Source organism: Malaclemys terrapin, chromosome 7 (assembly GCF_027887155.1).
Source record: "Malaclemys terrapin pileata isolate rMalTer1 chromosome 7, rMalTer1.hap1, whole genome shotgun sequence".
NCBI classification, from domain to species: Eukaryota; Metazoa; Chordata; order Testudines; family Emydidae; genus Malaclemys; species Malaclemys terrapin.
This window is the reverse complement of record NC_071511.1, coordinates 124,983,040-125,006,973: the sequence shown is the minus strand read 5'-3', so window position 1 is coordinate 125,006,973 and position 23,934 is coordinate 124,983,040. Positions and strand designations below refer to the sequence as shown.

General features: G+C 60.9%; 2 protein-coding genes across 2 annotated transcripts; one reads left to right on the top strand and one right to left on the bottom strand.

The window, feature by feature from the left end:
- Positions 1-215: 215 nt before the first annotated feature.
- SFXN3 (sideroflexin 3) lies at positions 216-14,020 on the bottom strand. The gene is made up of 11 exons (XM_054036026.1): positions 13,913-14,020; positions 9,969-10,135; positions 9,075-9,245; positions 8,257-8,355; positions 7,723-7,798; positions 6,890-6,975; positions 6,170-6,297; positions 5,966-6,015; positions 4,818-4,867; positions 3,837-3,884; positions 216-2,267 (listed from the first exon to the last, which is right to left on the bottom strand). The coding sequence occupies exons 2-11, from the start codon at positions 10,130-10,132 to the stop codon at positions 2,171-2,173; spliced, it is 969 nt and encodes a 322-aa protein (XP_053892001.1). The 5' UTR covers positions 10,133-10,135; positions 13,913-14,020; the 3' UTR covers positions 216-2,170.
- Positions 14,021-15,724: 1,704 nt separating this feature from the next.
- On the top strand, positions 15,725-23,242 carry LOC128840079 (proton channel OTOP2-like). Its single transcript, XM_054033570.1, has 7 exons — positions 15,725-15,786; positions 16,821-17,198; positions 17,669-17,805; positions 18,251-18,309; positions 18,426-18,553; positions 19,551-20,521; positions 23,069-23,242. Exons 1-7 carry the CDS (start codon positions 15,747-15,749, stop codon positions 23,240-23,242), a joined length of 1,887 nt encoding a protein of 628 aa, XP_053889545.1. The 5' UTR covers positions 15,725-15,746.
- The last annotated feature ends 692 nt before the right edge of the window (positions 23,243-23,934 follow it).

Genomic DNA, 23,934 nt, shown 5'->3' with positions numbered 1-23,934 from the left:
CCTCTTGAGTCTGTTCCGTTTCTGGCAGTAGCAGAGGGCCGGTCCCCAGCACAGCAGGGGAAGGTTTATACCCAGCCAGGACTAAACCTGTTTTCACTGAAATTCTGAAATGTCACAGAAACATTTCTGTCTGGTTTAGATGTTGTAAAACATCCAGTTTTTATCGGTACGTAGCTACCCACCCACCCATGCCACAAAGCACAGTGACCTTAAAGCAGTGTGACCAGATCCCTTTAAACGTCACATGTTCCAAGGGAGGCTGGTCTAGCAAACAGCAAGGTGATCTTACAGCAAGCAGACAAGAGCCCCGTAGAAGTAAACATGTTCAAAGGGCGTCTAGCAGCCCCAGGATGCGACTTGAGCCTGGAACAAAGGCGACATTAAAAAAAAAAAAACCCACCCCAGGCTGTTTTCCGGAGATTAGAATGTGTAATTTGCTCTGGAGATGAAAGCAGTGGAAAACCGGATTAAATTGCTGACCTGGAGTAGCCTTGGGCCCCACGTGCTTAGCTGTGACATTCCCTGGCATTTCCAAGCCATCAGACCTACGTTAGCTTCCTTGATGATGCTATTTTTAAAAAGATGCATCCAGCCCCCCGCTCCTGCACCCACTGAAGCCAACAGTACAACTCCTGCAGCTTTCAACGGGGCAGGATCAGCCCTGGCCGAGGACTATTTTAAGCTAGCTGGTGCAGGCTGCAACAGAGCTGTGATTAGTGGAGGAGTCTCCGTATCCCTGTTCCTTCGGATACGAGAAGAGGGGCTTTATTTAGCAGTGATCTCTTGCGCCCGGAGATTGTCTTTCGCATCCTAAAATGACTGCGATGCATTTTCCCCTGCACCGCAGGTGTATTGAGTCAATATTCACAATAAAATGGGGGGGCCCTGACTGTCCCTCACGCCTCCCAGAGTGCGTTTAAAAGGGACGATGCAAAGGGCAGAGGGATAGATCTGTGCAGACAGGCAGGGGAATTTCCTCGCGGACAGCTTAACTCTCCCCCATGGAAATTCCATTATGCTGCATGTGCAAGGTCTCAGAACTGGTCCCTGCAGAGACGATGGTTGGGAATGAGCCCGGACATGCACAGGCATTGAGCGTCCAAAAACACACACACACACACGAGTGAAAGCTGGCTCCGAACATCAGGTCCCAACAGCAGCGACGGGCCCGAGTGCAAAGCTGACTTACAGATCTGGGAGCGGGCTTTCCCCACATTCAGGCATTGCAGCTAATTCTCCTCCGGTAGGCAGAGAAACCCCAGATCGGGACATCCCAAAACTCTCTGGGGTCCATCTCTGTCCCAAGCTCCCTTGTATAGTAGTTTCTTTCCCCCCCTCAATCTTTTTCTGAGCGCCTCTGCTGTATCGGATCTTCAGATCTTCAACATGCCAAGCCGCTCCGGACCTGCCGTACTGGAAGATGACCAGATGTCTTCCTCCTCGGCTACTGCCCTCCCTTAGGAAAGTCAGGTGAGCTCCTGTCCTTGCTGCTAAGGCAGGAAACCATCCGCAGACACGGCGAGAACATTTAGAATGATCTTTCAACGTGCTGTAAAATTCACGCCTAGCCACTGCACCAGAGCCATCCCCCACTGTGACTCTGGTCCGTTCTACTGGCCTTTCTGACGGCACTGGCTTCACATCAGTTTTGAAATCCCACCAGAGAACAATAAAGCTGGAGGACAACTCGTTTTTCAGCCCTGGACGTCTGCTCGCCCTATGAGCATCACCCACTCCAGCCTCTTCTCTGCGATGACGCATCCCATGGAAGTGTCTCAAGAGCATTACTCTCCAGAGCAGCGAAGATGGACATGTGAGCCACTCTGGGACCACGCACAGCAGGAGGGTGGAGTGGAGGGACGGTTACTTAGGGGTCCTGGCCGCTCTCGACCTGCCACCGGAGAGGATCAGGCTCTGCCTGTTTCTGTTTTGTTCAGGAAAAACAATCTACATCACAGCAGCATATATCACTACCTATCGCTACGGGTCATCTGAGTGCAAGGAACCTACACCAGACACACAGGACCTACTGAGACATGACAGCCAGAAAATGCAGCAGCTCAAAGGCGTTAGTCTAGTACAACATTTAACATTCTCCCCGGACACCTGGGTTCCGATCCGTTCCCTGATCTCTTCTCCCGGCAGCTGGGGGGGGGGGGGAGAGCCTCGCTTAAAGCCCTTTGTTGAAGTAGACAATCTCCATGTTGGGGTTCTTCTCCCGGACCAGCGCTTGGACTTCAGGCTCCAGGCGACTCACTCGCATCGAGCTGCGGAAGGGAGACAAACCCATTCAGAGAGGAGGCAGGGAGGGCAAGGGACTTGGGACTACCGGTTGGAGAGGCGTCTAAGGAAGTCTCCCTTGCCGTACAGGCGGGAGAATGCTCCAGTCAATCCATCCTCACCCAGCGACTCTAGTCTCTTGTTTCTGCTCACAGACGGTCTGCAAGCAGATGTGAACAGATCTCTCAGTTACGCAGAATCTCCCGGTAAATGCACTATTACGCGGCAAGTCTCAGCCTATGGGCTGGCCCGCGAATGGCCACCTCCGTCACATGGGAGCGTTTCTGCTCTCCGAGTGGCTGGCTGAGACTTTTATTAAGAGGAGGAGGCAGGAGCGGAGCAAAGAGAATCCAAGACGGTGGCACAAACGTTTCCTGTGCCAGCCGTTGCTAACGGCCCTGCAGAGACCGGCTGCCCAGAATGCCCTTCTGCTTCTCTTAGCAAGAACCGGGTCAAGCGCCGGATGGGGCTGTGCATCCAAAATCACAGGGACCTCGAGAGGTCGTCAAGTCCAGCCCTGTGCTGAGGCAGGACCAAGTCAACCTAGACCAGCCCTGACAGGGGTTTGTCCAACCTGGTCTTAAAAACCTCCATAGAATCACAGAAGATCCGGGTTGGAAGGAACCTCAGGAGGTATCTAGTCCAACCCCCTGCTCAAAGCAGGACCCACCCCAACTAAATCATCCACTGACAGGGATTCCACAGCCCGCCTTGGAAGCCTGTCCCACAGCTTAACTCCCCTAGGGTTAGAGAGATTTTCCCAATATCCAACCTAAATCTCCCTTGCTGCAGATTAAGCCCGTTCCTTCTTGTCCTACCTTCAGTGAACATAAAGAATAATTGATCACAGCTTCCCGCTTCTCTAACTGGTGCAAAAGTGTCTCCAGGGGTTGAGGGAGCAAAGATGTCTTAAGCCAGTGGTTCTCAACCAGGGGTACGCCTGGGATGATTTAGTTGGGGATTGGTCCTGCTTTGAGCAGGGGGTTGGACTAGATGACTTCCTGAGGTCCCTTCCAACCCTGAGATTCTATGATTCTACGCGTATCCTGGGGGTACACAGAGGTCCTCCAGGGGGGACATCAACTCATCTAGATATTTGCCTGGTTTTACAACAGGCTACAGAAAAAGCACCAGCAAAGTCAGTACGAACTAAAATTTCATCCGGACAATGACTTGTCTATCCTGCTCTATATACTAGACACGGAAATGTCAGTACAATATTTATATTCCACTGGATTTATTTTATAATGCTATGGTAGAAAGGAGAAAGTCAGCCATTTGTCAGTAATCGTGCACTGGGCCACTTTTGTGTTTTTAGGTCTGATTTTGTAAGCAAGTCATTTTTAAGTGAGGGGAAACTTGGGCTACGCAAGACAAATCAGACCCCGAAAGGGGGACAGTCATCTGGAAAGGTTGAGAGCCACGGTCTTAAACCACCTTCGTGCCTACGTACGCACACAAACACCCCCCACCCCCAACTCCTAAGCCGTGCGGTGCATCGCTCACAGCTAGGCCAAGGCGTACAGAGGGCCCGGCGAAGACCGGCCAACCCCTACCTTTTCTGTGGGAAGAGCGCGCAGCACAGCGGGGTCGCGAACACCAAGCTGCAAAAGGAGAGACACCAAGATCAGAGCTGATTGCTAATGCCTCGGCCAGGAACTGCTGCAGAGGCCGAGAACGGCGGGAACGAAGCAGCATCCCATGGAACGAGAGGCTAGGACTGGGGCAGTGCTGGCATGAGGGCCAGGAAGCCCCTCCGCCCCCTGCCCAAACAGGCCCACTGCAGGAAGGAAGGGCGGACTAGTGGTCAGGGCTCCGGGCTGGGACTCAGGAGAGCTGTTACCCCTGCTGCCTGGGGTGTCTCGAGGATAAACACCCCCACAAAAGCGAGGTGCCAAGGGACCCCCAGTAATTAGGGCTGGATGAGACAGAGAGAGACACTGCCCCAAAGGAAATTCCATTCACCCTCCTCTGCCTTCCCCAGATGAACCTCCCAGCCAGCTGCCATTCCCCTCCCCAAATTACTCTAACGGGGCAGTTGGCTGCTGACCTGAACTATCCAGACCCCTTGTCTCTGCACCGCTGAGCTGGAAACCTCACCAGACACACACTCCTGTGCGTTTTATCCCCTCCTGCTGCCAGGAGGGTGGGAAATCAGGGTCTCTTGGCACTCCTGCTTCCGGCCTGACCTAGGAAGCCTCATGCCTGACAACATCCTGCAGCAGGGAGTTCCGCAGGGAGTGTGCACACCAGGCAAAGCAGGAACAGTCTGACCACTGACTTGGTCTGAATTTCCTGGCCATGAATTTAACTGCAAAATGAACAATGACGGGGAGTGGGTGGGGAATGAGCCTCGGAAAGGGCTGGCTTCTCTTCAAAGGCTCACAGTGGTTCCGATTTGATCCCAACCGGTGTGAAGCAAACGATGCTTTCAACGCTGAGACCAGGCTAGCAAACCCAGGGGAAAGTCGTCCCCGAGTGGCTTCTTCCCTTCAGCTGGGCTGGGCGAGTTTCCCCTATTCACAGCCGTCACTTACCAGAACCCCACCAGTCCGACCTGCAAAGGAGCGTTCAGCCAGGGGTATCGCTACACGGAAAGACAAGGGGGCTCTGGGTTAGCAAGAGGGTTATATTGATGGGATGGCTTACGGGGGGCGGGGTTCCCTTATACATCAAGGCCAATGGGACAGTTTCGAGGGGTAGGCACCATACACTGTGGCAGGCCCATGAGGCACTAGCAGGTGATCCATGCAGAGCTGCCTGCTCCTTTCCCGGTTCCCAGCTAGCTCTGAAAGGCACTAAAGGTCCTTTCTAGGGTTCCTTCTCCTCAGTGGCACTGGCAGGAGTTGGTGCCCCACCACGAGCGGGGCGGGGGGCCCAGGAGACGATCCCTGTCAGAACCCGGTCCAGACCGTGACAATCCCCAGATCTCTGTGCGCACACGGAGCTCGGCCCTGCACACAGCTGTCAGGTAGGACTGGGGTCTGCTACTTCTCCCCAGAGCCACAGTCCATCTAGCCCCATCTCCTGTCTCTGCGCAATCTCGTGCTTAAGGGTCTGTCTACACCGCGCCCTGACTCTGATTCAGGTTTGAGCCCTTTCCGTCCACACACGGGTCAGTGAGCGCTCAGGGCCCGGGTCCTAGAACCCTGCTGGGAGTGTGGGTAAAAGCCACTCAGGTCCAAGCCCTGTCAGTCTGCAGTGTAGATGCAGCTCAAGCCACATCTCTGTGGATGCAGTAGCACGGCTGGGAGACCCAGGCCCAGCAATTGTAAGCCCAGGGTTACAATGAAATGTGGATCCTTAAGCCCGGGTTTGGAAACACCAAGTGGACAAGCCGGGTCCCCCAGCCCTGGGGTTACAATGCAGTGTAGCCATATCCTCAGATGAGCTTTATACCGTGCCCATCAGCCAGACCGACATTAACCCTCCTGCCCCGTTACACCGGCAGGGGCGGGCTGGAATCCTGATACCCTCCCAGGGAGGTGGGCAGATCTCCGGGCGCTCCCATGAATCCCAGGGGACATGTAGCAACGATGCCCTTGGCCAAGTGTGGACAGGGCGCCAGCCGTAATGAGAGGAGACCCCCCAAGCCGCGTAGACGTGGTGCCATCCAGCCCCCTGCAGAGGCTGCTGGGGTGTGGCTGGGCAGGGAAAGCCCGGCGGCCCCGTGCCAGGCACTTACCTTCAGGAAGGCTCTCTTCTCCAGGGCGTTCATGATCACGGGAGGGATGGCTAGGAGGGGCGAAGGAGAAGAAAATTAACAGGCGCCGCTAACTGCGACGGGCATCTCTGGCAGGAAGCGAGGCAGGAGTTTGTGGTGCCCGAGTGCAGGGGGGCCCCGGATCCGACCCATGCGCAGGGCAGATCTGCCAGGGAAGTGACTCACCCATGGCGGGGGCAGCCATGCCGATCCGGGACACCACCACCTGAGCGATGGCTTGCTGGGCCGCTGCCCTCGACTCCCCCAGCCGGTTCCCATCCTCATCCGTGACGGGGATTCCAAACTTCAGCTCCCTGCGAAAGAGATAGAGCGGGGTCCCTTACCGCTACCTGCGTGCCAAGGAGCCTGGCTGGGGCAGAGGGATGGGTAATGGGGCACAGAGCCCTTCCCCTCCACGGGCTGTGTCTGCAAACGGTGTGAATGAGTGCGGGGGTTCTCAGCCCAGCTCCTAGGGGTCACATCACTCATTAGCGGTCTCAGCAGAGAGTCCAAGGACTGAATTCTGCGATGGCAGGTGTGAGGTGCAAACTGGCGTGAGGCTTACCGTGACGCTGCCAGGGCCATACTGGGTCTGTGGTTGGCGAGAGGCTTTCATACCATGGCTAATCTCTGGGAAATGACCATTATTGCAGTTCTATAAACTAAAATGACCCTCATGCTTCAGGGCATGTGCTGACCAGCTGCGGGGGTCAGGAAGGAATTCCACCTGTCACCGCACTGCACTGCTGACCAAGTGCAGTATGAGGAGGGTCTCACCTCCCCTACAGCATCAGATTGTGGTTACTGCCCGAAGCAAGGTACCCGGCTAGACAGATCCATGTCCTTCAACAGCATCTATTTCCCCCGTTTGCACAGAGCTGCTCTATTAGGGTGAAGGCCCCTTACCTCTGCCGCATTAAAGGAATGTTGATGCAGTTAGCAGCTGCCACGGCAGCAAAAGGCACGTAGCGGCCAATAATAGACGGTAAATGCTGCAGGGGGAGAGAAGAGAGACTCACACACCAGGGAATGAGACTACAGCAGGGTAGAAGGAAGAATAGTCTACTGGTTAGAGCACGAGGTTCGGTTCTATTCCTGGCTCTGCCCGGGCCGGTCATTTCATTTCTCTAGGCCTCATTTCCCCGTCTGCAAAGCGGGAATAACAACTGTCCTATGTCTGTCTTGTCTGGTTAGACTCCCAGGGTGTCAGGGCAGGGGCGATCTGTCACTGTGTGGCGATCAGTGCAGCACCTGGGGCCCTCATCTTGGCTGGGGCCCCGAGGGGGGCTGGAAGCGGCTGCTCAATTCTCCGGTGGATTCCGGTTGGATCCCGGGGCTCGTCTTAGAGCCGCCAGCCCTGCTCTCCCTAACCCCGCAGGGCACGACTCCAGGGAGGCCCGTGGACTTACACCCCAGCGGGAGATCAGAATCGGGTCTGTTATCGCTGGGTTAGCTGGGGCAGACACACGACATGGGGCATTAAACACCCGATGAAGGGGGACAGGTGGGAGCAACATGCTTGGGCCTTCCCCAAGCAAGACCCCATCCTCCACCCCCAGGGCTCCTCCCAGGGCTAGGAGAGCCTCTGGGTCGCTCCTGGGGGGCCGGGCGTGGATGCAGAGCGGCCGGGACCCATTGTCTGTCCCTGCTGCCTGCCAGCGTATGGGTCCTGCAGCGTAGAGCACGGGCGGCCCCCGTGCCAGGCGTGCTCCGACCCGAAGCGGGGCTGGGCCCCCTACCTTGGTGAGAGATTTGAGTCCCAGCGCCGTCACGACCGCCCCGGTGGTGGCGCTGACGTAGGCCGTCCCCAGCTGGCTGCAAAGGAAGCAGGGAAGTCCAGTGAGGCCGGGAACCCGCCAGGCAGCCCTCCCCGTGCTGGTGCAGTCTGTGCGCAGGGCAGCGGGAGGGGCCTCGTCCTGCCAGGCTGCCTGCCCCACGGTGAACCTTTCCCTCCAGGCATGGAGGGCGCCCCGCAGTGGCCTGCCCCAGTTCCGTGCGAGAACAGCCGGGGACCAGCCCATCACCCCAGCAGGGAGCCTGCAGCACTGGCTTCCAGTCCGACCGCCCCGGGCAGGCCGCCAGGGTGAAGGCAGCTCAAGCCACCACGTTGCAAGTGACAGGCTGAGGCTGTTCTTAAAGCAGCCGCCTTCGCGCGGCACATGGCAGTGCCATGGGGAAGGCACCAGCCCTGCCCTGTGGCACCAGTGCCCTGTACTGGGTGGCTCCGGCTCTCCCAGAAGGCAGCTGGAGCTCCGTCTCTGCAGCTCCCTTACCCGACCGTGATGGGGGCGTCTCCGCTCCGGTTAGTGTAGTTCACGATCGCGTTGAACGACTGATTCACCCACTGCCAGAATAACACCGCGGGGGTCGTCCTGGGGGGTGAGGGAGAAGAGCCCGTCGGTGGAGCGAGAGGCGAGGTCCCGGCAGCTCGGCCCGAGCGGACGGGACGCAAAGGGGCCACGCGCCCACGGGGAGGTGTGGCTGGTGGAGTTAGTGCGGATCAGCCCTCCCCATCCACAGCCAGTGTCACATGGACCCACCCACCTGGAATTCTCCCCCGCCTGACCCCTTGCTCGTCGCTCACTCCAGTGCAGAGCAGGGAAGGGGGCCTCAGACCCCTACCCCGGGGCTTGTGCCTAGCCGAGTCCCCTGCCCTTCGCTGGGTCACTGAGCCCCAGGGAACCTACCTGGGAATGTTAACCTGGTGGCGTGTTACCAAGGGACACTGCCCATCTTCCATCAGGGCTTGTGTGGTCCAAAGGGCAACAGGCCTGGTGATGCGCTGCCGCTGATCAGACTGCGCTACTGCCACCGGCTTAAGGCCGGCAGGGGGCGCTGGAGGTCATGGGGAAGGGCTCCCTGCCCCAAGGCCAGCAGGGGAAGGTGGAAAGGTCAGGGCCAGCAGGTGGCGCTGGAGGTCATGTGACAGGGCTCACCACTCCAGGACCAGCAGGGGGCGCTGAAGAGGTTGGGGTCCCCACCCCGGGCCAGCAGGGGGGTTCTGGAGAGGTCAGGAAGGTCCCCGCCCCAGGCTAGCAGGGGGCGCTGAAGGGCACAGGGTGGGGGTCCCTGCCCCGCAGAGATAACATGCCTGTAGAAGGTGAGCATGCAGCCGGTGATGGTCATGTTCATGGGCACCTGGGCCGACATGCGCCCGATCAGGATCATCTTCTCCCCGGTGTCGGGGTGAAAGGCCGAGTCGTAGATGTATTTCGCCCGCCAGAGCTGGTCCTCCGTCAGGCCCGGTGACACCGTCCCCGACCTGCGGTGGTGCCAGGGAGAGGGAGCCGTGACTACCCCTGTTTGCACCGGGGCCCCCCCACACCCAGGCCTATGTGCCGCCTGCCCTCACTTCCAGGGCAGATCGCCCCAAACCCGCTGCTTCAGGCAGCCGGGAAAGAGCTGACGGCTTCAGCCAGCACCCCTGGCCGAGCCGGACGTCTCCATGGAGTGAAAGCCCTACCGTGGTCTCCTTGGTGGGCGATGCCCGGCTCCCTCTGCCACCACAGGTTACGTCTTCCCTTGGGGAGAAGGCTGGTGCCACCTGGCTTCCTCCCCACGGGGCCCCTCCACAGGCTACCCGTGGGCTTCCTTCCCAGCCTCTGCCGTGCCAAGTCTCCCTCTGTCCTTAAACCCCCGAAGCCACCTGTGCCCCTTCACGCCACTGCCCCCTGGCTCGTGCCTGTGGCTCCAAGCACTGCCCGCATACAGGGTCCAGGCAGCAGAAGACCCCCCCACTCCTCTCCTGCCAGCTCCTGCCCAACCCTGCAGAGGGGCCACACGCCTCGTCGCCCCCTTCCCAGGCGGGAGCCAGGGCAGCTTGCTCGAGCCAATGGCACAGACCAGCCCCCGGCCCCACTGCATTCAGGGCGTCGCCCCCAACCCCGCCACTAGGGGTCGCCATGGCATAGCGGCTGGATTGCAGGGCCTCCCTCAGATAATGTGTCCCACCACCACTCCCCAACCACCAGACTTCACAGCGAACCTGTAATTCTCAACCACCCTCCGGGCGTCTTCCAGCATCGCCCCGGACAGCAGGAGGTTGCGGGGGTCGGTCACCATGAAGAAGTGCTTGGCTCGCCCCTGGAAAGTGCTCTGGTCCCATCGCGGCTCCCGGATGTTGATGTGCAAGGGCAGTTCCTCCGACATCCTCTGGGGGGAGCCGGCAAGCAGGGAGGTTATGAGCAAGGATGCCGCACACCCAGCCCAGGGGCTGCCCTCCCTCCATCAGAGACCCACACACACACGTGGCTGGAGGGGTGGTGGGTTCCCAGGTCTACTGGGGCACGGTCCTTCCTCCACTCTGGGGGCAATTCGTTCCCATGTGTCCTGAGCCGGGGGGGCCCAGAGGAGGTTGTTCAAGAGCCCTGCTGCATTGTCCCAGCACAGGGCACTGTCTCCTTCCTGGGGATGTCATGGGATCCCTGGCTCACCCGGAGAGGCCCTGGGGCTCTGTAATCACAGAGCTCTGCCTCCGCCCCCCTGCTCGGCACCCACAGCAAAAACCTCCAGGAGCCAGCTAGAGCCAGCCTGGATCCACCCAGCAAACAGGAAATCTCAAAGCATGTGCACACGGGCCGTCCCCTTACCCTGCCCTTGGCGCCGATACCCAGAGCTGGGGACGCAGGACTCCTGGGTTCTATCCCCAGCACCGTCCCAGAGTCGTCATGTGCCCACGGGCAAGTCCCTTCACCTCCCCGGGCCTTGGTTCCTCCCCCTGGGAAACGAGGCCAACGCTCCCCTACCTCGGCGCGGGGGGGGGGGGCGCGAAATTCAACGCTGCCTGGAAAGCGCCTTGAGGCGCCAGAGCCGAAGGTGCAACAGACAAGCAAAGGGCTAATACCGGGAGCAGAGTCTTCGGCCAGGGTCCGAGCCTGGGGGAAGGGAGAGCAGGAGGCTTGATCCCAACGCCCGCCCCTTCAGAAGGGAGTAGCTCGGCCCCCCTCTAGTGCGGGCTGGGCTCCTGCAAGAGGAAGTCTGAAGCCCACACTGGCAGTTACGGGGAGCGGGCGAGCCCAATTTGCTGGTTCTGTGGCACCTGGGGGGGGACGCAGGCAATTGGGGGTTCGACCCAGCTGGGGAGAACCAGGCTGGGTGGGTCCTATGAAGGAAGGCCGGCAGGGTCGCTGGGGATGAGTCAGGGAGGAGAGCTGCTGTAAGGAGCTTAGCCCCAGGGACTGGGCCGGCGGGAGAGGAGCAGCTGGAGTGACGGGGTGCCAGGCAGCCGACGGAGAGGCTAAGGAACCACCGAGAGCAGGAGCCTTCAACTGCCGGCTGGTGAGAAGCTGCCCAGGAAGCCAGGACTACAGGGTGAGCCCACCCCGTGAGTGGGCCATGCAAGGAGGGAAACTGAGGCTGTGTCACCCAATTGCAAGGGTGCACACAGAGGCTGCTACAGCCTTGGAGACCAGAGCGTGCTTGGCCTTAAGAGCCAGAGGGCTCCGGTTCAACCTCGGCGGCTGCTGACCCACCCAGGGGTGCGGGGTGACACCAGGATGTGCTGGCAAGAGGGCTGCGCGGGGGGTCCCTGGTGCACTGAGAGACCCTCAAAGGTTCGGATCGCTCCCATAAGCACGTCTTCTCCCAGCCAAGTCCCGAGTTGGGGTGACTGACATAAGCCGGGGAGCGCCAGCTCAGGGTGTGGAACAGCCATGTGGCTGGAGCAGAGGAACAGGAATCCTGCCCCTACCCCCAGCTGCCACGTTCCAACCCCAACTTCCTCCGAAGTTACTGGCAGGCGCTGGCCGAGGCCCCGTCTCCCCGAGCGATAAAGGGCAGGACCCAGCAAAGTCGCGTCTCCAGGGAACCGGGCCCGACTCCGACCTCACGCACCCTGGTGTCAATCCAGAGTGACTCCTCTGCAGTCAGTGGTGTGCCAGGGCGTATCCCTGGCGTGAGCAAGAGTCAGGTCCTGGCGCTCTCCCGCTCTTTCCGTTCCTCTTTTGCCATTTGGCTCCCAGCTAAAGTCTGTGCATTTCCCCCAGCAACCAGAAAAACCACTGGCCTCCAACTCCCTGCCTCTCGGAAATGTCAGCCCTCCCTGGCAGCTCGCCCCGGATTTATTTCCAATATTTATAATGCTCTCCAGCCAGAGTAATCCCTGCACAGGAGCAGGGGGCGGCCGGTTGTCATGAAGCAAATCAGACGCCGGGGCCCACCCGCAGCTGAGCTGCTAAAACCCTTATCCCCGGGTTGTTTTGTTCTCTTGTTTTTAATTCTTGTTTCCCCCAAAGCAGGCGAGTGCCGTGCAGAGAAGTGACTGTTTCACCCCGAGCCGGTGCCCAGAAGGCATGAGGCTGTCCCAAACGGCGAGCGCTGGGGAGAAGGGGACTGCAAGGTGTGAAATCAGGACCCATAGTCCATTTCACGGGGCGAGCACACCTACCAAGGGAGGTGCTGCGTCTGCTACCGCCATCCCAAAGGGCACCCCCCTCCATTTGCTAGGCTTCCCAGGAGCATCTGGGACTTCGGGCTAGATCCTGACCTTGCTGACATCAGCGTAACCCTGGAGTAGCTCCTGCAAAGTCGCTTTGCCGTCTGTGTAAGCAAGGTCAGATGCTGGCCCATTGCCCCATACCTACTGTGGGTGCAGGGGGGCACCAGAGCAGCCTGCCCACCCCCTGGCAAAACCTGCCCTCCTGAGAGTAGAAACAGGCCTCAGCCAACAGCCCGACCCCCAGACAGGAGGAGGATTTAAACTCCATGCCCTACTCTGCCCGGAGCCCCTATTTCTACAGCCTGGGATCCTCGTGCCAGGGCCCCCCTACACAGGGCCAGGTGCTAGCCAGCATCTCAGCTCCCTCCAAGGCAAGGCGGCTTCCCTGGGCCATCAGGTCCCAAGTCTGTCTCTTGCTGAGACAGCAAGATGAGGAAACTAGCAATAGAAAGGAACGATTGGAGCATCCAGTCCTCCCCCCCACCCAGTTGATGCCCCCCTACCAGGCTTGTTCCCTACACTACATATGCCCAGGGCCTTTTCCCAGCTGAGTGGAAATGACCCAAGGGGGCTGGCACCACCACACCCCAGAGAAGACTATTTCCTCAGGGGAGGGGAGGAGAGACCAACCGAGGCTGCTGTGGACAGCAGGAGATGCAGAGGAGAAGGTCTGCGCCCATGGCCGTGAGATTGCAAGGAAGCCAGGAAGGGAGTGGAGTGAGACAAGGACCAGAGGCAGGCCAGGACTGAGGCTGGTCTCCCAATGTCTCCTCTCTGCCCACCCCCAGGGGGCCGACCGCTGCTCTTAGCATCATCTGCCTGGGAGCTGCAGCATGGGGAGGGAGAGGGGGGAGAGGTTTGCATGCTATGATGCACCCAGGACCCACAGTTACTCCGAGCAGGTTCCCAAACCTAGGAGGATGTCGGGCGAGTGATTCTGGCCTAGCCCTGGCAGCCAGCACTTATGCTGGCCCCCAGGCCAATGCACCAGCCACCAGCCCCGCTCTGCTGCTCGCCCCTTGCCTGAGTTGTCCCTGGGGTGCTCCAGCTAACCCGGGCCGGCTGGCAGGGGCGCGAACCCCCGGCCCACTCGTGCTCTGCGGCGTCACGGCAAAGCCCGGCAGCTTTGACTCGGGAGGGGCCCAAACCAACCCCCACTTCAGCGGCCAATGCCCCTGGGGCCCTGCAGCCCAGCCCTGCACCGCCAACGGTGCAAACCCAGCCCCAGAGCCTGGAGCTAAAACTCCGGGGGGCACAAGCTCAGGCAGATGGAACAAGGTTGGGCTGGCCGGCTGCTGCCACGGGGGGGGGGGTGTCTAGGGAAAGGAGAAGCGACCCCCCCCGCCAGCAGCGCCCGCGGGGGGGCTCCGGGCACGCGTGGGCTCCCGCTGGGCACCAATGGATCCCGGACGCCCCCGCCCGGGCGCCTCCTCCCCGCGCCCCGGCAGCCGCACGCACCCCCGGGGCCGGCTCCCGGGGCGGCTCCGACTCACCGGCTCGCCCCGCGGCTCGCTGACAGCGCTGACCCCCGCCCGTCCTCCGGTCCCCGGCTCCAGCCCAGTGCGCAGCGGCGCCGCGCCCAGGGAGCAGGCGGGCGCGCAGGCCGGAGGGCGGGGAGCGCAGCTGGAAGGGGCCGGGCACGGCGGGGCGGAGCCAGGCGGCTCCCCGGGCTCCAGGCTCCGGGCGCACGGGCCATGCCCAGCCGGCGGGGACCGCGCGGGCTGCGAGGCCGGGGGCTGGATGCCCGGAAGGGGGACACGGACCAATCCTGCTTCATGGACCGGGCCCGCCGTGATCCATGCCGCGGACCTCTCATGCCCCGGGCTCCCTTCCCCGCGCTGGGGCAGTTTGGCACCAAGGCGGCACCCAGGAGAGGGCTGGCCGTGCGGCTGCCTTCCCCTGCCCGGGGCTGCCCCAGGGGGCTGCCCAGGAGCTCCACCGACAGGCTGAATGGGGGGTGCCAAATCTGTGCCACACTTAGGGTGACCAGACAGCAAGGGTGAAAAATCAGGACGGGGGTGGGGGTAATAGGAGCCTATATAAGAAAAAGACCCCAACATTGGGACTGTCCCTATAAAATCAGGACATCTGGTCACCCTACCACACTGGCCATCCTTGGGGCTAGTGCCAGCCGCCTCGGGGCCCCCTGCTAGCACCACGCCCGGCTGGGCAGGCTGCGATTACCAATCTCAGAGGTTGCCTGGCCCCCTCCGTGCCCTTCCTGCCCTGCCCTTGGCATCACGGCTCTTCGCCTGCTACCAGGAGAAAACCCATGAACACAAAAAAGACCCAGAGTCAAGTCTCCGGGAGAGAGAGCACAGCGTGTGCCTCTGCTCTGCGGCATGCTGCCGCTGACCTCAACGCACTTTTATTCGGGAGATAAATAAGCCTTAGCTTGTTGGTCTCTTTTGTTCTCTGCGTGTACAGCACCTAGCACCGTGGGAGCCTGGCACATGACTGCAGGCTTCTGGGTGCTGCCCGCAGTTCAAGATGACAAAATAATAATCAATTAACGAGCTAGTGTTAATTTAGTGTGTTTCTAGGCCGTGGTTAGCTGCCTGGTGTGTGTGGCTGTGTTTATACAGGTGCATGCTTGCACCACCGCCCCCTACTGGATGGAATCCAAACTGTGCACTGTGTGGCCTACACCCTGTACTGCTAAGAGGTACTGAGGATTCACCTTTAGCTGAAAGAATGCGACCCTGTGGTTTCAGAACAGCAGAGTCCATGTTCTCTCCTCGCAGTCGCCCCTGGATTTGCCCCGCTGGTGCGAGAGGCGCTGTGCTGGGTGCACTTCCCTAGTGATCGGAGAAACAAGCTGATCTTTCTTTCTGTACATAGAGAGATTTAAATAACTAACATTTCCCTGCTTCCCCCCACCCCAAAATCAAGCAATTTCTGATTTCTCCTTCCTCTGCCCTTGGATTTTCGGCACCAGGTCTCCCCGATGGCCTTTGGCAGCAGGGAGCTGCTGCTACAATCGCTCCAGAAACACTCCGGTTATTAAACTCCAATCTGCCGTGAAAGGGCGAGCGGCCAGGGAGGGGCAGCTCCCCTCTGTGTGTGCAGCGGGGAGGGGGCTGCCTGTGGCAACCTCCCCCAGCCCCAATTACTCTAGTGGGAGGTGCCAGGCTGGCAGAGGAACCACCCACCCCCTGGAATATTAAGCCGTCCCCAGGGCAGAATGCCCCACACAGCCGGCCAGGACAGAGGGTGGCATGAGAGACTCTCCTGAGTCGCCAGCGTGACCGGTGGCACCGTGTAAGTGTGGGGCAGATGCAAGGACCCATCCCAAGGGTGTCTAGGGCCATCTCTGCCCAGGGCTGGATGTCTCGGGCAAGACGCCGGCATGGTCCGTTCCAGGCAGGTTTGTGTGGATGGAGTGGGAGGAGGCATCTGTCTGTCTGTCGTGGCACCAGAGATCCTAGTGAAGCTGGGAGGGGAAGCCCATCCGGCGCGACCAGCCCCTCTTCCCCCGAGAGCAGGATGGGGCCCTGCAGCTGTCACTCTGGGAGTCTGGTCCAGCCCCAGTTAAAGATCCTAGCCCGCTGACTCCCCACCTTCACCAAACCAGCTCCCCACAGCCCCCCACCCGTCCAGCCAGAAAGACAAGGGTGGGCACGGCCCTTGGACCGGGGCACGGCCCCCTGGACTTGGACACGGCCCCGTGAATGCCGGGCACGACCCCCTGGACCGGGGCACAGTTCCCTGGACCGTGGGCATGATCCCCTGGACCCAGGCACAGCCCAAGGAAGTCTAGGAGATGGTCCCACTGGCCGTGTGGAGAGTACAGAGCTCGGCGTCTGACCCCGTCATGCTGTTGCTCTGAGTCACACCTGGGAGTGTCCGTGTGTCCGTCTCTGTGGCCGGGGGCGTGCGTGGAAAGAGGAGGCGGGGCAGTGCTCACATGCCCCCGCATGGTTGGGTGGGGAAGGGCGGTGGGCTGCAGGCCTCCTTCTCCAGGCCCAGGGCAGCTCGGCTCGGCCCAACAAAAGTCACTTGTGGAATGGCCGTTCCCAGCTGCTCAGAGACCCCCATGAGCCAGGAGTGGGCGGCTGGAGTGACTTCGATCCCCTCCTCCTGCTGGCTCCTGGGGGCCGGATCCTGCCCCACCCAGCACCGTGCAATGGCATCTATGCCCAGGGAAAGGGCCGGCGCTGGGAGGATGAAAGCTGGAGGGGGTGAGTCGGAGTGAGATGGGCTGATGGGTGTGTGGGGACACGTGGGGGTGCGAGGGGAGGTGTATGCCTGTGAGTAGGTGTGAGGGGAGCAGTGTAACCCCCCCCTTAGGTCTCCCTTCTGGGGGTGACCCACGGGGTATATCCCCCCTCCCCGTCCCACCTCTGCACTGGGCCCCAGCCCGCCCCCTCCCTGATGGTTCCCTGTCCCCTCCCCTCACAGCCATGATCCCCGGGACGATGAGCAACGTGCTGCAGCGGTGCCTCCCCTTGGGCTCCCCTCACCCCCCTGAGGGGCAGGGCCAGGGAGCCCCGGACTCCCCCGCCGACCCAGAGGGCGCAGGCTGGCAGGACTTGGCCAACGCCCGGGCGGGCTCGCTGCTGTCCCTGCTCTATCTCGTGCTGCTCACCTTCCTGGGCAGCGCTGTCCTGCTGGCCGAGATTCACCAGCGCAGCCCCCAGAGCCGCAACGTGCACGGCTTCCTGGCCACGCTCATGCTCACGTCCTGCGCGTGGATGCTGTGGTTCGGCTGGCGCTCCTCCCAGAACAAGCGCCGGAAACTGCACCAGGACCACCACGCCGGGGCCAGCTGGCTGAAAGGTACCGTCTGCTCCCCGGGAACCCCCTGGCCCCGCGGCAGCCTCTGCACGGCACCGGGGTTCGGTGACTCGCCTACGGGTGGGGCAAAAACAATCATGGGGATCAGTCCATCGCCCCACAGCAGCTCCGCTGGTGCCCCTCAATCCCGACCCACCCCCCTGCTCTCCCAGCCCAGGGCTAGAACCAGGAACAAGAACACAATGAGAGCGTACGGGCACGAGGCTCCAGGAGAGAGCGCAGTGGGAGCATCTCTGCTGTCACATGTTGCATCTGCGTGGCCATCACCTCTCCCCACCCAGCAGACATGCTCCTTAGATAGCCATAGGTGCTGCAGACAGAAAGCAAAACCACTGCAGCCCCATGGCTAGAGAGGCCCCAGGCTCTCCCTTCCACTGGCCCCACAGCACCCAGCCTGGCCGTTGCCCTGTGGCTGGCAGGGCTGCGGTGATGGTGTTCTCTTGCCCCGGCAGGCGGGCTCTCGCTCTTCGCCCTGGCCACGCTGGTGCTGGACTGCCTGTCCCTGGGGTATTACTACGAGCTGCAGCACTGCACCTCCGTCCTCATCACCGCCTTCCCTGTCGTGCAAGCCGTCTTCACCATCATCCAGGTGAGGGGCCTCGCACGCTCAGAGCACGAGCAGCCAGGAGGGAGGAGTCAGACTGTCAGGAGCGACCCACCCGGGTGACACCTGCCCCACAGTGCAGGCCACATGAGCTCAAGGAGTGACTCCGCTAGTGGGCAGCTGTAGTCGGCTGTTACCCTAGCGTGGGCTGTTAGCACGGGAGGGCTCTGTGTGGACTTGTCCAGCCTTGGTGTCCCTAGGGCCGTGTGGGACAGGCTGGGTGGAGAAGGAGGGAAAGTATGAAGCAAGAAAGAACCAACATCAGGTCCCCAGGAGGGAGCCCCGCCTCTCAAGATGGCCGCTGCAGTTAAAGGTGCAGCATGCGTGGTGGAAGGGGCTTTCAGCCATTCCTGGGCAGCGGCTAGTCCTTTCCCTTTGCGTATTACTGCTCTTTGACCCTGTCTTCTGCCTTTTCCTGCCCTCGGCACAGGTGTCTCTGCTGTCCTTCCACGCCAAGGTCTGCATCCAGGAGCAGCAGCATCTCAACAGGTATCCGTGCTCCCGGCTTGGGCGCCGGGATGGGGGCGGGGGCTGGTTGTTTCGCTGGCAGCCCCTTGGGGCCAGGCCGGGCCGTGAGCTCCCCCTGACCTCTCCCCCCCTCCCAGGTTTGGCCTGATGCACACGCTGGCCACCAACGTGCTGATGTGGATGAGCGTGGTGCTGGACGAGTCCATGAAGCAGCTGCAGGAGATCTACGACGCCCACGAGACGGAGAGCCCCTGGCCCGCGCATGGTGAGGGCCCCCGGGGTGGGGGGCTGGACCCGTGGCAGGGAGGTCAGCACCCCTTTACCCCCCATAGATCCACCACCATGTGTGCCATGGAGATTCACTGGGGCCAGCCGAGCCAAGGGTCCCTGGGACGGGGTTTATACGCCCCCCCCAGACCGGTGGTGAGATGGGGCTGGGGGGCCGCTAAGGAGCCAGACCCTGGCAGGGAATGGGATGGGATGGGACGTCCTCCGGGAGGGCTGGGAGAGGAGAGGCTGACTGGCCCTCTGGCTGGAGGGTGCCATCCTTCCTGCCCCTTGCCCAGCTCAGAGGCCCCCTGCCTGGATCCCACCCTTATCTGCCCCTCGGCCTTCCCAGGAATGGGCCTTCCCACAGACAGATCCCCACCACTGCCTGCATTGGCCCTCGTGCGGCCATCGCTCCCCGCACGCCCTGCTTGCTAGATCAGGCTGTCTTCCATGCACAGCCCCGTCCCCTAGCCACAGCCTTCTCCCTCCCCTAGCCACAGCCTTCCCCCTCCCCCCGTACAGCCCCGTCCCCCCTCCCCCCGCCACAGCCTTCCCCCTCCCCCCCCACAGCCCTGTTCCCCCTCCCCTAGCCACAGCCTTCCCCCTCCCCCCCACATAGCCCCGTCCCCTAGCCACAGCCTTCCCCTCCCCCCCGCACAGCCCCGTCCCCCCTCCCCTAGCCACAGCCTTCCCCTCACCCCCCAGCACAGCCCCTACCCCCCTGCACAACCTCCCTGGACAGCCTCCCTCATCCTCCCCCATGCACAGCCCCATTCCCCCCTCACCTAGCCACAGCCCCTCCCCCCCCACAGCCCTGTCCCCCCCACCCCTAGGCACAGCCTCCCACAGACAGCCTTGCCCTCCAATCCCTATGCACAGCCCCGCCCCCAGCCTCTCCCATGCACAGCCCTTCCCCCATCCAGTCCCTCTCCCTCCCATGCTGCCCCACTCCCAGGCTGGCGCTGAGTGACCCCCGCCCTCACCCCCTGCAGGGAGTTCGCCCACCAACAGCTGCTCGTGCGCCACCAGCCTGTGCCACATCTTCTCCGAGGGCGCCGCCTACCTGCACCCCTTCAACATCGAGTTCAGCCTTTTTTCCTCTACCATGCTCTACGTGGTGTGGAAGAACACGGGGCAGGCGGCCTGCCGCCGGCAGCCCCGCCCGCGCCCCCGGGGCCGCTTCCACCTCAGCGGGGCCTTCGTGGGGCTAGTGCTGGGGGCGCTGGCCATCTCGGCCACCTTCGGGGTGATGATCTCCTTCGGGGTGCTGGCCAAGGCCCCCGAGACAGTCCCCGAGGCCCTGCGGACCTACTACATCTTCAACTCGGTGCTGCTCTCCGCCATGTTCCTGGCCTCGCTGGTCGGCATCGCTGCCTACCGGCTCCAGAGAGACCCGGCCTCCACCGACTGCTCCAAGAGCGTGGTCCGGAGCCTGGACGTCACCCTCTTGCTGGGCAGCTCCTGCGGGCCCCTGATGGTCTCCGTCTTCTCCCTGGTGGCCATCTTCTTCCTGCACATCAACGGCAGCCTCCACCTCCTGGACCTCTGCTTCTCCCTCTGCAAGACCATCCAAGTGTTGGGCCAGAACCTCTTCATCACCGAAGCCCTTTACTCCAGGCCCGCCCACCGGCCAGACGCCCCCGACAGCCCCCCGGGCAACGAATGGGTCTTCTCCATCTCCGGAGGCCCTGCCGAAGAGCCGGTCCAGCAGGACGAGGCTGCCCGCCGTGAGAGTAACTGCGCCATCTGCCCGGCCAGCCGCCACACGCCAGCCAGGATGGTGGCTCAGCTGGAGGATCAGGCGCCGGGGTGCTGGCTGGCCTGCAGCGGCAGCAATGACTCCCTTGCCAAGATCTCCGCCGGGGGCCAGCAGTCTCGGCCCAGCGGGGAGCCGGAACGCATCAGCATCCGGAGGAAGATCCTGCAGAACATCTCCATCCTCCTCATCTTCTACAACATCTCGGTGAGCTGGCTCATGGTGCCTGACTGTCCGGCCCCGGGGCTCTAGCTTCCCATGGGGAGCACTGGAGGCTGACGGCCGCACCCCCGGCTGGTGTCAATCGCCGTCACTCCACCGAGCCATCACCAGCTGAGGATCTGAGCTCAGGTCTTCGGTCGATCTTCCGAGTGGGAGCTGGGCAGTCAGCGCCAGAGCGAGCTTCATCCGTACAGCCCTGCTGGGGGGACCCTGGCCAGGGACGAGATGGGGGCTCAGTCTCACAACCCCATTCAGCCCTTTGAGGCTGCCAGCAAGGGGACAGTAGGAGACAGAAGAGTTGTCATAGAATCATAGAATATCAGGGTTGGAAGGGACCTCAGGAGGTATCTAGTCCAACCCCCTGATCAAAGCAGGACCAATCCCCAACTAAATCATCCCAGCCAGGGCTTTGTCAAGCCGGGCCTTAAAAACCCCTAAGGAAGGAGATTCTACCACCTCCCTACGTAACCCATTCCAGTGCTTCACCACCCTCCTAGTGAAATAGTGTTTCCTAATATCCAACCTAAACCTCCCCCACTGCAACTTGAGACCATTACTCCTTGTTCTGTCATCTGCCACCACTGAGAACAGTCTAGATCCATCCGCTTTGGAACCCCCCTTTCAGGTAGTTGAAAGCAGCTATCAAATCCCCTCTCACTCTTCTCTTCTGCAGACTAAACAATGCCAGTTCCCTCAGCCTCTCCTCATAAGTCATGTGCTCTAGTCTCCTAATCATTTTTGTTGCCCTCCGCTGGACTCTTTCCAATTTTTCCACATCCTTCTTGTAGTGTGGGGCCCAAAACTGGACACAGTACTCCAGATGAGGCCTCACCAATGTCGAATAGAGGGTAACGATCACGTCCCTCAATCTGCTGGCAATGCCCCTACTTATACAGCCCAATATGCCATTAGCCTTCTTGGCAACAAGTGCACACTGTTGACTCATATCCAGCTTCTCGTCCACTGTGACCCCTAGGTCCTTTTCTGCAGAACTGCTTCCTAGCCATTCGGTCCCTAGTCTGTAGCGGTGCATGGGATTCTTCCGTCCTAAGTGCAGGACTCTGCCCTTGTCCTTGTTGAACCTCATCAGGTTTCTTTTGACCCAACCTATGGCGCTGAGCCGATTTGCACCGGCTGAGGATCTGGCCCTGGCACGTTGACAGTGAATGGACTTTAAACCTCCAAACTGCTTCCCACCATTTCAGTGGTTTGAGGTGCTGCAGGTCTCCTAGTCAGTTTCTCTCAGGCGAGGCCATTGTGTTTGGGTGGCCGGTGGGGCTGGGAGATGCCAGCTTCCCTCTCCCTGCGCTGCCCGTGCCTTGTAAGGGCCCCCAGGCCTGTGCGGAGATCACAGGAGCTTCCCGCCCCTCCCCCCCATGCTCTGCCCAGTGAATAAGACTCCGTGTGGGGGAGGGTTTAGGGGATGGTGTGAGCCCTTTGTCTGCTAGGGCGAAGAGCCCGGTATCAGATCCGTATTCCCCATGTCGGTGTGTACAGGCCATGATCAGTCAGCCCTTCCCCTGCTCTGTGTTCAGCTGAGGCTCTCACTCTAAGGATGGATGGACTCAGCCCACGCAGATCAGAGATCGCTGTGTCCAGGGTGATGGCAGCAGTGCCCGATGGTACCCGTCCTATCCCTGGCAGAGCCCTGGCGCTGCCCTTCATCTCCTCATGGTGCCTGGGAGGGACAACCCAGCACCCCACCCCTCCTCTCACACACTGCCGCCCTGAGCGCACTCGCCACCCACCCGCTCCTGGGCTGGGGCCAGGAAAGGGGCGAATGAGACTGGTTGTCAGCAAACAGTGCTGTGGAGAGACCCCCGTGTGGGGAGTCACGGTGCCCAGCCAGACTTGTGGGCTCTGCGCCAATACAAATCTGTCCTTATAATCACTGGGCAAAGTCCAAGGGCCCCCCATCATGTAAGGGGGTTCCCCCATCATGTAATGCAGTCCGTCCTCTGGCCCAATGCAGGATTGTTCCTGGCAGGGTCCCTCCGCATGGGTCCCCCTCACCAGCACCCTCGCTATGAAGCTGGGACCCCCTACACACCCCATAGATTCTGGCAGGCCCTAGTCAAGCCCTGTCCCCACATTGCTGGCAGTGCATGGCATGGGGATATGCGCTAAGCACCATCCGCTCTGCGCTGGTCCTGCCGGCGGGGGTGAAATCTGTGCAGCGCTCAGGCTGGGAGAGCCAGTGTTCCCCCCAGGGGCTTTTCATTGCTGGGTGGAACGGAGCGTGGCCCAGCAGGGACTGAAAGGCATCACTGCTGGGTTGGTGCTCGGTGGCTGATGATGTGCAATGAGTTGGTGGTTCTCAGCCCCGTTCCCAATGGATGGACACACGCCGGAGGAAAGCACGAGGCCTGGCCCTGCCTTGGTGACAGGTTCAACGGGGCGGGGAGCGAATGGGTTCGCTAGGCATCGGGCCCTGCACATCTGAATCCATTCAGGAGGTGGCCGTGATGGACACAGGGTCCAGCCCGGCCCACGCCCCTTTGCGGCTGACGCCTGCCCCCTTTGCTTTACTAGGTGTGGATTCTCTATGCCTACGGGACGCGCCCGCACCTGGTGAGCCAGATCGAGCAGGCCTTCTACGGCTTCACCCTCTGGGTCATCATCGTCAAGATCTCCCTGCCGCTGGGCATCTTCTACCGCATGCACTCGGTGGCCAGCCTCTTCGAGGTGTACTGCAAAACCTGCTGAGCGCCAGCCGGGGGTGGACCCAGCTCTGCTGGGCAGAGGCAGCGCTGGCGGGGGCTGCCCGGGGCAGGCGGCGGGGAGAGGGGCAGGCGGGGACGACCGCTGCACAGAGAGTCGATGTGGCACCTACACGCACGCACAAACACCCTCTGCTTCACACACACACATTCCCATACATGCACACGCAACGCTGGCTACACAGACTCACACCCCGTCCGTCGCACAGATCCGTGGGCACACATACACACACAGACTGCATGCACACAGGCACACCCTGTCCTTCAGACATTGCATACACATGTACGTACACACCCCTAAATGATACACCCCCACACACACAAACCCTACCGTTTATACACAAACTAACACACGTTGCCACGTGCACACACCCCCTCTGACTTATGCTCACAAACACTCAGTCTGATAGGTGTGGCCCTACCCTGACCCACCTGCACAGTTCTGTGTGTGCACCCATCACATTCCCAGATACACGTACCCCAGACACTCTCCCCTATACACACTGTTGTGTGCACCCGTCCCTCCCCCACACACGCTTCACACTATCAATAGTGATTAATCACACTGCTCATCTAGAGAACTTTCCATCTGCAGATTTCAACACACTTTAAAATCTGCCAGGAATTTAGCCTCACAACTCCCGTGTGGGGTGGCTTTATGTTATCACCCTCCTTCGA